The 12,544-nt window shown below is 41.2% G+C and overlaps 1 protein-coding gene across 1 annotated transcript; it reads right to left on the bottom strand.

The window, feature by feature from the left end:
- Positions 1 to 2,472: 2,472 nt before the first annotated feature.
- On the bottom strand, positions 2,473 to 10,224 carry LOC147156456 (ceramide synthase-like). The gene is made up of 7 exons (XM_086064368.1): positions 9,675 to 10,224; positions 7,988 to 8,193; positions 7,650 to 7,733; positions 6,428 to 6,653; positions 6,041 to 6,136; positions 2,889 to 2,998; positions 2,473 to 2,744 (listed from the first exon to the last, which is right to left on the bottom strand). The coding sequence occupies exons 2-7, from the start codon at positions 8,110 to 8,112 to the stop codon at positions 2,489 to 2,491; spliced, it is 897 nt and encodes a 298-aa protein (XP_085920494.1). The 5' UTR covers positions 8,113 to 8,193; positions 9,675 to 10,224; the 3' UTR covers positions 2,473 to 2,488.
- Between the last annotated feature and the right edge of the window lie 2,320 nt (positions 10,225 to 12,544).

Here is a 12,544-nt window from a genome sequence, read left to right as displayed (position 1 = left end):
TTGTGCGAGGATACATTTAAATAAAATATGTTGTATGGGCGGAACTCACACAGAATTGTGATTAATATGCATCTGTGGAATATGAATAAAAGTGACAGCATTCAAAAGTTTTTTTGTCCATGTCAAGGGGCGGCCATTTTGCCACTTGCTGAAAATGACATCGCAGTTGCCCAGCTAACGACCAATCGCAACTCGGCTCTGAGTTTGGTCATGTGACACTCGCAAGCTGAGCCATTATTGGTTGTTAGGTGAGCAACTGTGATGTCATTTTCAGTCGACAGCAAGTGGCAAAATGGCTGCCCCGCTGAGACTCCACAAACGCAATATTAATCAGAATACCGTGTTTAGATTAGTGGGAGCACATTGGGTGGACTTTGCTAACTCATTTGCTCCCAAAAACGTATAAATACGTTTTATTTTAAACGTTTTAAGTGTCTCAAAGACGTATTTGTACGTTTTTTATGCCAGAGCATACAGAAGGCTTTGATGCAGCCTTCAGAACTGTAAAGAACGGGTGAAGCAATGGTAGTAATTACAAAAACGGCCAGCAGGTGACAGCAGAGCATAAGAGATCAACAAGGGCCATGTTGCAAAAAAAGCTCTTTTTGCCAGTGTTTTAAACCGATTTGTGAATAATGATGAAACAAATAGAAATACACTTTTTATCCCCTGATGAAAGAAGAGACTCTAATCTTTCTTTTGGTAGGTTCCATGTTTTTATAGCAATAGAACACAATATCCTGTGGGCCTTGCAAAAATCTATCAAAATGCAGTAAAACAGCCCGGGAGCGAAGGGGGTTGCTTCCGTGACAATGGCTGGGAGTGAATGAGTTTAAATTATCCACCGCAACGCCATGAGAGTCATCAGCCTCACCTGTCAAATTTTCTTTTTAGAAAAAAAACAACAACAAAAACCAGCACAGGCAAGAAGCACGTGAGACACAAATCAGGACAGAGAAGTATATTTCGGATAAGTTGGAGTAACATTACAGCCTTCACATCAGGCTCAGGAGCATCGAGTATAATATGGATGCATAAATATGCATTCAGAACCACAAACCAAATAAATTAATAAATAAATAAATACTTACAAATAAATAACAAGCATTTGGTGGAATATACAGTACGTTCGGGTCAGCGTCGGGTTTGGGGGAGGCGGGGTGGGGGGGGGGGGGTGTTGTGATGGTTGCTCTGTGTTCGACATGCCTGGTTAGTAGTCCAGATGTTTTGGCACACGCTTCTGTCTTCATTTTTTGTTGTTGTAATATATATATTTTTTTTTTAGCCATGACCCATTTCCAGCAGAGTGCAGCTGCAGCTTTAAAACAAATACATGAAGTGGTTCATAGAACCTGTGGCGCAATTTGCACAAAGAAAAAAAAAAAGGTCTAATAAAAAAAAAATGAAAATACTGAACTCAATAAATGTTTTTTTTTCTCTCCAAATGTTCAACAGCAGGCTGCATGTAAATAATGAGGGAACGTTTCCCCTTCAAACTGCAACATTGCAAGTCCCTTAATAATGCCCGAAACAATACCATCTGTGAGATATTTTTGGCCAACTGAACAGATGTTTGGTTTTCGTAAAAAAAAAACACTAAAAACATCCGTCCTTTTCAAAGTGTGCATTAACCTCCTTTAACACGGAATGAAGTCGTTATCCACAATTAGCTGCGCGAGGGATTCGGGGTCGATTGTGTAAACCAACTGAGGTGAGGTGGCATCCATAAACACTAAATGAAAAAAAAAAAAATGGACCACCGCCCTAATACTGACATCGGAGCTATGTACACCTGTCAACCCCCCCCCCCCCCCGTCTCGTTCGAGGATTAAAATCAAATCAAAAGCAAACTAATAGTGGAAAAGAGGGATAAGGCAGCAGAATTCCGTCTTATGAGATGATCTCCCAGTCTGCTTCTTAAATCTTGTTAGAGTGACAGTGACTACATAGAGGATACAGAGAAACACTAACAAGCCGAAATTTCCTTTCGCCAGGATTTTCTTCTTCTTCTTCTTCTTTTTCATCTTCTTGGTTGCTATAATTGAATTTCGGCCGTCCCGTCTACAGCAAATGTTCTAACATACAATATTATACATTCCTACGGACCCCGCTCTTCGCGAGAGGTCACGATTTTGATCTACATGAAGGAAATAAGTCGCCTACGCTTGCTATACATCCTCCCAGGCCAGTGCGTGATCCTTCCCTGTCACAGTGCCTGATGACATCATCAAGAGTGCGACGGGGCACTCGTTTGCTGTTCCTACAAAGTGAGAAGCTGAAGTACTTGGAGGCCGGCAAACAAGAGGTTGTCGCCTACAAAGACTCCGGCGCAATTTGAGGACCAAGTCTGTAGCTTTTTTTTTTTTTTTTTTTTTTTTAACCCTCCGCCATGTTGCTACCTGTTCCCCCACCTCCAACACCCGTGACATTGGTACATTCGCCTCTCTTTGACTGCCCCCCCCCCCCCCCCCCCGCCCCCAGACTCCTCTCAGTGGGTGGCCAAGTCGGGCTCTGTGGAGGGCGCTCTGTAGCCGTTGGCCAGCTGGAGCGCCGCCGCCGCGCCGCCGTCCGCCGTCGGGCCGGTGCGCCGTCTCTGGGAGCGGGAGGAGCCCGTGAAGAGTCGCAGGGCTCCCCTACAAATGAGGGAGAACCAATAGAGCTGCGGGGCCATGAGCAGGCCGGCCCCGAGGTTACAGTGCCAGGGCACCGACAGGGGGACCAAGTGGAACGGAATGGACGCGTACCTGCACCCCGACAGAAGGGAGACAACGAGGGGATTGCGTGATTAAGCGCCAGCGGCGGCCCGGCGGGCGCGCAGATGTGAGACTTGCAGACTCGCGAGCGGAGCGTTAAAAGGGAGGGGAGAGGGTGGGAAGGAGAAGACGTACCTTCCATAGGCGTAGTAGAGGTAAGGGAAGAGGAGGACTCGACAGATGAAAAAAGTGATCAGCATAAGAGCCCCGTTCACTTTGTGCAGGAGTGTGTGTTGCTTTTTGTACTGAGAGCGGGAAACAAAAGAGAGGGCGGAGAGAGAAAAAGAGAGACAAAGAGAAGCAAGCAGTTTGCTGTGAGCGGACGTTGTTCATCTTTGAAACCTTTACGTACTGCGCGGGGGGGGGGGGGGGGGGTAGCAATATGCTCAATTTGTGGTTCGATTTTTTTTAAAACCGCCTTTAAAAAAAAAAAGAGAGCAATGATGATGTCATGGTCAAATCGGTAAAATTACCGAATGAACAATACTGAGCTCTCAAGAAAAAAATAAAAATAATAATAATAATAAAAAACACTTGGATCTCAACCAAGATTAAAATTGATCAAAAATGAGACTGGTGTTTTATTTCTAAAATGTGTGTCGCCGCTGTTGAGCAGAAATTTGGATGCCCAAATATGGTCAATTCCATATTTTGCCACACATTTTGTACTACGATTAATCAGTCACTACGTTTTCTGTTGTTTTTACACATTATTAATAGCCTTTGTATGATCGGGATTTTGAAGCTGATCATCGATCAATGAGGATTAAAAAAAAGATAAGCAACCACCGATCCAATCGCAAGATGGACCAATTTGAGATGGGTGTCGAAATTAGTGCGTTATTTTTTAATTAATTTGAAGTTCCTAATTTTTTTAACACGCAATACTTTTTTAATTTTAAATTAATAAAAAAAATTATGATGAAATTACTGTATCAATAACTATTATTACTATTTCTATTTAAAAAAAAATTTGAATGAAAACTTTGAAAAATATATTTTATAGTCCATTTAGAAACGATATTAAACATATAATATACAGTAAAAATAAAAAAAAATAAAAAAATATATATATATATTGGAAATATTGTGTGTTTATCCAATAAATAAATGCTGACAAAACTTGTATTATTAAATCCGAAAAGATGAAAGTCAAATTATTAACCGATTTAAAGTGATGAAAATAGCTGCAACTGTCTGACAAGTGTTGTAAAACTCCGCCTCCTCGCTGACCCTGCGGGGCCCGTGTGACATCGTGTCGTCTGAAGATTGAAAGTCTGGAACAAATGAAAATATTTTCATTGGATTCATTTGAGAAAGCCCGTGTTGTTAAAAATGGACAACTGTACTGCGACTAAATATTTCCTTCGCCTATGAGCAAGTCATTTTCAACTCATTGTCTCAAATAGCAAACAAAAATTTTTTATTTTCAGCATCCAATTCAAGATCATTGAAAAAGGTATACATCGAGGCGACTCGACTTTTTAATTTAATTTGTTGCTATTTTTCAAGTTTACAAAAAGCATTCAAAAATGACGAGGGCAAATCGTGCTGTTAGCCTTTAAAAATGTATTATTAACAATTTATGAGCGAATTTCTGACATGAGCCACGAACAGTATGTAAGGGGTTAATTGTGCCACTCTCACGTTCGTTAACATGGAGCATAAAAAAAAACATGTAGCGTGTGTGAAAAAGACATTGAATGGAGAGCAGTGGCGAGGTAGGTGACCTGCCTCGGGCAGATAACGCTGAAGAAACAATTTAGCCGCTAGGACCTCCCCGCTAACGTCACGGCTTCTTTTGAGCTTATCAAACAAGCGCACGGACAGCTGACGGGGCCGAGCGAGGGGGGGGGGGGGGGGATCGAGGAGATGAGAGTGTATCTGCTCAACATACACTCTTAACAGCTGTACGGCGTTGGGGGAGGGGGGGGGCAATGTTTACCTAAGCAAACGGCGTTACCAAGTGATGACTGGTGTTTGTTTGAGAGGACAAAAAAAAGTCAACAGTGGGCCGTGTGCAAGTGCAAAACCAGTTGCATGCTGGGAATAAGCAGAGATGTGCGCACCCCCCCCCCCCCCCCGACACCGCCGTGGGACGAAGAGGAAGAGGATGGATGAAAGCGGGGGAAGTGGAGGATATTTATTAAGCAGGCACGTTTCCACCAAATTCTGAGATGTGTTGATGGTGTGAAAATGATTGATTTTCAGATTTGTGATTCAAACACTAGAAAAATAAGTAAAGATGACCTTATCAATTGCAATTGATATGAATTGCTTACCGTAATTCCTCAAAAATAGGCTACCAGGTTGTTTTTTTATGGCCGATACCGAATAGTATTTTTGATATCGTTGCTGTCCATTTTTGTCTTTATTATTATTATTTTTTTTTTTTTAAATGTTTAAGTTTGTGGTATGAAACTGAATGCAGACATCCCAAAAATGAAAAAAAAAATGGACCTAAGTGTTTTTCACAGGACAGCGACAATATATAAAATTTCACTGAACACAAAAAACATGTAAACAAACTTTTCAGTATAGCGCCAACTACTGGCCAGGATGACTGAATTGATGTCCGATTTTCTTTTTGGCCTCAACACCCCCTCCAGACCCATCGATGGTCCCAGTGGACATGACGTATTCGCATAATTTGGATGATGTCAACCCTTCTGGTTCATGATTGGCTCTTAACCTACCAATCACAATCGCAAGTTGATTTGCGTGATGTTAAAAATGTTGCATATAAGCTTGGTAAGCTTACAACACGTTAGTCATATTATGTGAGAAATCAATACAAAAAAAGAAAATACATTTTGCCCAGCAGCAAAAATGCGGGTCTGAAGGGGTTAAGTATCGATAGCTGGTCTCGGCAGTCTCCACGAGTACCCGATATCTTACAATGACCTGAAACAAATACCGGCATCTGTATTCGTCCATCGCTACTCGGAATTTTTTTTTATTGAAAGGGTGCAGCAAAGTCTTTATTCCGTTCTACATCCATGCAAAATACAGTCCGCAGCTCTCCTTGCCCACGTGTGAGGGCATCACATTACCTACAGTAAATTGCTGGGGTGTTTTTTTTCCTCCACTTTACTCAAGGGGCAGCAGACCAGTTTTAATCAGACTAACTATTTAGGTTTTCTCAGAACCAACCTTGAATTTTGTACATTTCCTTGGTTTCCCTAAAATGGCCGATGTGTCCATATACCGTACTTGATGTTGGAAACGCGGCTCTATAGCGGCAACGACAAACGACAACACGATGAGCCCGGCGAGTGTCCACCTACCTGGATGAGTATTTTTCCTAAGCAGACCGACGGCGTGCTGAGCTCGGCCATGAACATGACGCCCTGGAAATAATCTCCTTTTCCTTGACGCACAAACTAGAAGAGGGAGAGACGGACAGAAACTAATCACCGGGGCCAGAAAACAATTACACCTTGTGCTCCGCTGTAGGCGGGCTGCGGAGTGCGCCGCTTATAATCACGCCGCGCTGTAAATACGCTTTTGGCTCGGAGTCAACAAGCAATGCTAGATCTATCAATCGTGCACGGTGGCTCATTTAAATGTCTTTATTTATTTTTTACATTATGCGTACATATTATGACAACGCGAGGACGTCGCCCGACTTTCCATTTTTCGCATTTGACGCAAAGAAGAGAAACGGGCGTTACCACAGAAACGGGGAAGCAGACGGTAACCATGACGACGTGGTGCAGCACCATGAGGAACTCGCGGCGCAGGTAGCTGGTCAGCGCCGACGCCATGTGCTGGGGGGCGGCCGAGGCCTCCTCGTGACCCTTGACCCTCAGCTTGTACCAGTAGCACATGAACATGGCGTAGATGTCGTACACGAAGTAGGGGACGGCAAACATGATGTACGTGCTGGTCAGCCAGTGCCTGGGGAGGGGGGGGGGGGGGGGGGGCGGGTGCCAAAGAAATATTTTGATTTACAACATAAAGCTAAATAAATAAACAGTAAAAAAAATAATCAAGCAAGCAAGCAGCCTCTCACTTGAATAAATTGGGTCACTTTTAAGCAGGGCTGAATAATTTTGAAAAATTAATAATCTAATGATTTTTTTTAAATAACTCATTCACTGCCATTGACGTCAAAAATTCATTTGCACTATTTCTATTAGTTTCACCCCCCCACACACACTTTTGTTAACAAGAGTGTGACAACCTAGATTTCTTTTATTGAACATTTAGAACGGATACACAATTTGTGATTAATTGTGAATTAACTATTGAAGTCATGCGATTAATTACAATTTTTTTTAAATAATCGTCTGACGCCCCTAATTTTCAATAATCTTTCCTTTTATTTTATTTTTTAAATTAGGAACATCAGGCGATAATTTTTTTGAAATTGCAATTAATGACATGACTTCACTAGTTTAATCACAAATTTTATATCTGTTCTAAACGTACAATACATTTTTTTCTAGGTTTTCATACTCTTGTTAACAAAAGTGGAAAAAAATGTGAAACTACTAAAAATAGTTCAAATGAATTTTTGACGTCTATAGCCGTCAATGGCAGTGAATGAGTTAATACACCAATGACTATTTTTTTCCTTCAATATTGCAATTGCGATTTAACATTTTTTTAACAAATGAATCTGCGGTACTATAATATATCAGATTTACATATAATTTTTTTAGGTCTTAAATCTCACTTCTTTAGCACTGGACTTAACTAGACACCATATGAATTAGTTAATTAATTATATAAAGCCTAGCTAGGGTTCCCTCCCCCACTAAATTGAGGCATTTGCCATTTAAAAAATTACATTCTCCTACACTGCGACGTCAATCTGAATTTGAAAAAAAATTGTGCAGCCCGACCGAGTATGTAAACAGCGGCGACTTCTCCTCTTATTTGTTGACTCACTGGTCCTCGATGATGTCATCGCAGGAAGAAGCGATAATGTAGCCAGCCGAGGAAGCCATGACCGCCTGAACCGACGACACCAACCTAGGATGGAGACGACTGGTGTGAAAACAAATGCAGATTTATGGTCTTTACTGACCGACGAATACCTTTATTGAGTGAAGGTCAGGAAAAAAAAAATATTGTTATTATTATATATTATTATAAATACATGCCTTTCGTACCAATGAAGTGAAATGAGATAATTTCCTGTGGCACATCAGATGATCTCACATGACCACACCATGTGGTTAAAAGGGATTTTTTTTTTTCCTCCCCCAGAGTCCAGAGAGTCTCACCTGGCGGAAACGATGACGGCGTCGCCTTCGCTCCATCGCAGCGCCGGGATGGACTTGAGGCACTGCTTGGACAGAAGGAAGAGGCCCGGAAAGAAGACAGAGCCAGCAGCGAGGATGGTCAGCATGGTCCCTGGCCGTCTTGGCTGAGAGGCAAAAAAAGTTGGGAGGGAGATCCGGTCCTGGGAATGTGCTGCTCTTTCTCCTCCCTGCAAGAGGTCAAAGAGTAAAACAATCAGCCTACATTGATCTTACTCGGTCCAAAAAGAAGAACAAATCAAGAGAAGAGTTGAAAACTATTTGCGCGGCTGATAACTTTATTTATATAGCGCCTTTGAAAACACGTTAACGAAGTGCTTTGACAGAAACAAATGGAAGCATTCGTGGCTCAGCTCATAAGGGGTTAAAGAGTAATAAGTAAAATCCTAAAAATCTATTCTAAGACAAACTAAAAGCCAATAGGTGATGTGATGTCATCCCCGTTGCTGCATTCTGATGACAGTAAACCCCATTTCCCCCGTTTATTTAGGCACGGGTTCCAAGTGGTTTTGCTTCTGCTGACTCATTAAAAAGTTGACACCCAGTAGCAACATGCGCATTGCATCACAGAAAATGTGCTGAAATTCCCGGCAGCCTTTTCTTGGGTACCCGAGCAACGTGTCACTTCAATAATGATTATTCAAATTTGATTGCAGAATGTGTGATTAAGACATTCAATTTTATTATATCTGTCATTTCTATGTGTAATAGAACATCGATAGATCATGTCTACAAAGTTTCATACGCTATACCGTATCTTAAACACTTACATCTAATTTCTGGGGTTTGATGATCACCGTGTTTGAAATCCACCGTCACACTTGTAGTAAGATGACTAATCATACATTTATTTTTTATTTGTCAGCTCAAAAGCAAAAGGCTGGTGGAGTGGAAAATGAAGCAATTTCACTTCATTGAAGTGCAAATTACTTATTTGCTGCAAATATTACATTTTTGTTCATCCATTTGAGCCAGTGATGTATTGTGAAGCGGAAGATTTAAATGTTCTCCTCTAGGTGGCAATTAACTTGTGTATTCGTTCGTGAGACATGTTAATGAATGAACAATAAGTGGTATAATACATCGTCCAATATCACTTGATGTATTTTGGTTACCAATTTACAGGCAGAACAATTAAATGCTCTTCCATTAGATGGCAGAAGCTACATAATTGACCCGTGCAGCCACTTTTTTTTTGTGACATTTTGTTTGAGAGTGATGCAGTAAGATATTTCAAATAGAAATTAAGTGCCTTGACTCAATAAAGATTTGGAAACAATGCAATACTGCAGATCGTCTCAACAATTGTGTGTTAACAATGACGCTAAACACGGCGGCTAACGTTAGCCAATGTCAACCAGTAAGTCCCCGCCGGCTAAAGAAGCTTTTTACTTTACACAAGCAGGAATGAATTAATGAATTAACGGAGCAACCACCAAATACGAAGCGGCTAACACGTTAATAAAAGTGTGGAAAAATATATTTTGTTACACACGCTGGCGACACTTTAAGCAGACATGTTATTTGTTTGTAGCAGTTAGCACTAGCCGCCACCGAGCTAGCCCGCCGCGGCTAGCAGACAGGAGTTCAGTGCACATGTCTCGAGAGGAGGGTAGCGAAAAAACGAAACAGAATTAAGACTGATATTTACACAGAGGCTTTGGTGGCGTCCAGTCAGCGGCCGCTTGAAACTCGCGTCCCGCGGAGTAAAGCAGCTAGAGTGGTCCCGGGGGTCTCCGCCGCGACGATCCGCATGTTTTGTGCGGCCACTTGGACGCCCGGAGGGTTAGCAGCAAGCCAGCCAGCCAGCCAGCCAGCCAGCTAGCTAACAGCTAGCTTGCAGCAAGTTAGATCGAAATCAGCAGCAAGCTCGCACAAGTGTGGGCGCATTCAGCGACCAACTTGTACAAAACGTTTACGCAAACGCACGACGAACAGCTTTGGGAGGCGGGTATCAGTCGTCGTCGGAGGAGCGGTCCGGTGCCCGTGTCATTGCATCTGTGCGTCTCCGGTCTCCGGTCTCGCTCTCTCTCTCTCTATTTTGCTGCTGTTGACTCAACAGTCAGCGGACTGCTGCGCCAGCTACTTGCTAACAGCAGCATCGAGTCATGACGAGGTTTTTGCAACACTCGCCGTCTGCCCTACTGCATTCTCTCACCATGCATCCTCACTTAGCAGCACTCGTCCCAAGGAAGAACCACTACCCCTCACGAAACACCCTAGCATCGATTGCAAGTCCAAGGATGTTATTTGCACAGGTGGCAAAAGTAGTGTTAAAAAAAAAAAGAAGAAGAAGAGTACGTTAGTAAAAGTCGTGATTCAAATCCTGTACTTTAAATGAAAAAATCTATTTATATTGCAGGTTCTGGTTCCATCTTTGTGCCAAGAAACGACTGAAGTGAGTTGAGGAGTTTCATTTTGACAAGAGTAGTCATTTGGCACCATCTTGTGGCATCTATAGGCAATTACAGTAGTAGTTTCATATCAAATCCAGTGCGGTGGTGTCCAGAGCCAAAAATATGAGAATTGTGTCAATCTGAGTGTTTATGCTCAGGGGATTCCAAACTTAAATCGGAGAGCCAAATATTGCGGCGAGTTCAAGATCCAGTTTCCCAATCCTTAACTCTCATTGCTTTTCAAAATATTGGACCCCCCCGAGGAGATTGAAGACCAGATTAAGGCAGGATTATGGAGAGAAAATCAATGATGCTGGCACTGCGCTTGTTAAAGAATCGAATCATATTCCTCTGATGTCATTAATTTAGTAGCATTGCTATGATGTTGTTAGCTTGAAAGCATAATTTTAATTTTCTAATTTACTGTTCGACGCATCAATTAAAATGTTTTGTCTGTGTAGATTCTCAGTCATCCACAAAGGTTGAGTCGGAGCAACTGCGCTCAAATTCTTGTTTGTGAAATTTTATTTTCTTTCTTGTTTTACAAAAACGACTTAGGCAATTATGCTAGGCTAACAATATGAACCCGTTTTCAGGTCTAGTCTGACTTTTATTTAAACAAAAGTCAAATAGCAAAACTGTTATATGTACGGACTCCTGCCTGTTGAAGGAAGGCTTTATTTGGTAAAAAAAAAAAAAAACGTCTAAAAAAACATTGCTCAATTAGGTACAGATGAAAACACAACACAGTGCATGTTTACCCATTTTACTTGAAATTGTCCAAATTACAAAATAACAACATGATCTCTAGCTCATCTACAAAATAACCTCATTTATGACTGTAATAAGCATGTTTTTTTTTTCTTCTGTTTTTGCACTAACCTTTTGGACATGCATACTTTTGAGAAATATAAAAATATAAATATAAATACATCCCATTAATATTCTTAATGAATCCCATGATTAAGATCTGATCATCATAAAAGAATTAAAATGCAGTTGAGTATGATAAGGCATTAAGATTTATCACAAGAGCCGTACAGATTTCTAGAGGTATTTTTTTTTCTTTCTCTTAGTGTAAATGGAAGTAAAGTATAAAGTATTGTTTAATAAATGACAACATTTCTCAACAGGAAGGAAGGAAGAACACATTTGAAACACAACAGAAAAGAAACGTGGCTGTCAATGTCAAGGTAACATTCACTCAAAACTGAAAAGGTACAAAAACAAGAAATTGTTTGTCAACTTCCTGCGGCGCTTCTTTACTTGACGTAAAGCCCTTTTTTCTCAGCATCATAAGTCCCATTTTGAAAGCGAATGCAAACCGGTGAGAATCATGTCAAATGATAAAAGATGAATAGGTGCTATACACACTAAATCTAATGTCTAACATTTACTCAATGGACTGGCAGGTCGACAAAAAAGAAGAAGAAGAAAAGAAAAAAAAAAGACTATGGCAATGACGGTTACAATCAAACAAATGGCCAACAAAGTTCATTTTTCAAAACAAAATCAACATATACTGTATTATTGTTTACAACTTTAGTGAAATCACTCAAAGTTCATTCTGCGGTGATAAGCCGAGTTAGCTTGCTTTCATGCAAAAGGTAGTTGTTTTTTTTGTTTGTTTTTTTACAATTTTTCTTCCAGGTGCAAGAGTCGCAATGTCAAAAAGCTGAAGTGTTGATTCAAAGTCATTTTTTTTTTTTTTTTTTGCCGTGATCCAGAGAGGAAGACTTCAGCGCAAGAAAACTCATTCCAAGCCCATTTTCATCTTCACAAACCAAACAATGACAGTGGAAACTCCAAAGTCGTGAGCTGACCTCAGAGTTCTTTCGTTTGTATGTCAGCATTTCGAACCGCCGTAGAAATTTTGGTTGAACTTAAAAAAAAAAAGGTTCCACTTAGGGGGGGGGGGGGATTACCCTTTGGAGGTTCCACTGTACAACATTAAGACGCTGACACACTGCACGGGGGGGGGGGGGCAAACATGCCCATATTTGGCGCTAGTTGCTAAGCAACCAAACAGGAAGTAGCCTGGTGCCTTTACACACGGCTTTCGATGTAAAATAGACTTTAAGTAGGAAGAGGATATGGGTCCATTCAATCCCAAACGGCACGGTGG

The sequence above is a fragment of the Leptonotus elevatus genome, chromosome 20 (assembly GCF_054856555.1).
Source record: "Leptonotus elevatus isolate MCC_2025b chromosome 20, RoL_Lele_1.0, whole genome shotgun sequence".
Classification (NCBI taxonomy): Eukaryota; Metazoa; Chordata; class Actinopteri; order Syngnathiformes; family Syngnathidae; genus Leptonotus; species Leptonotus elevatus.
The sequence above is the reverse complement of the archived record's forward strand: the minus strand, read 5'-3'. Positions and strand labels throughout refer to the sequence as shown.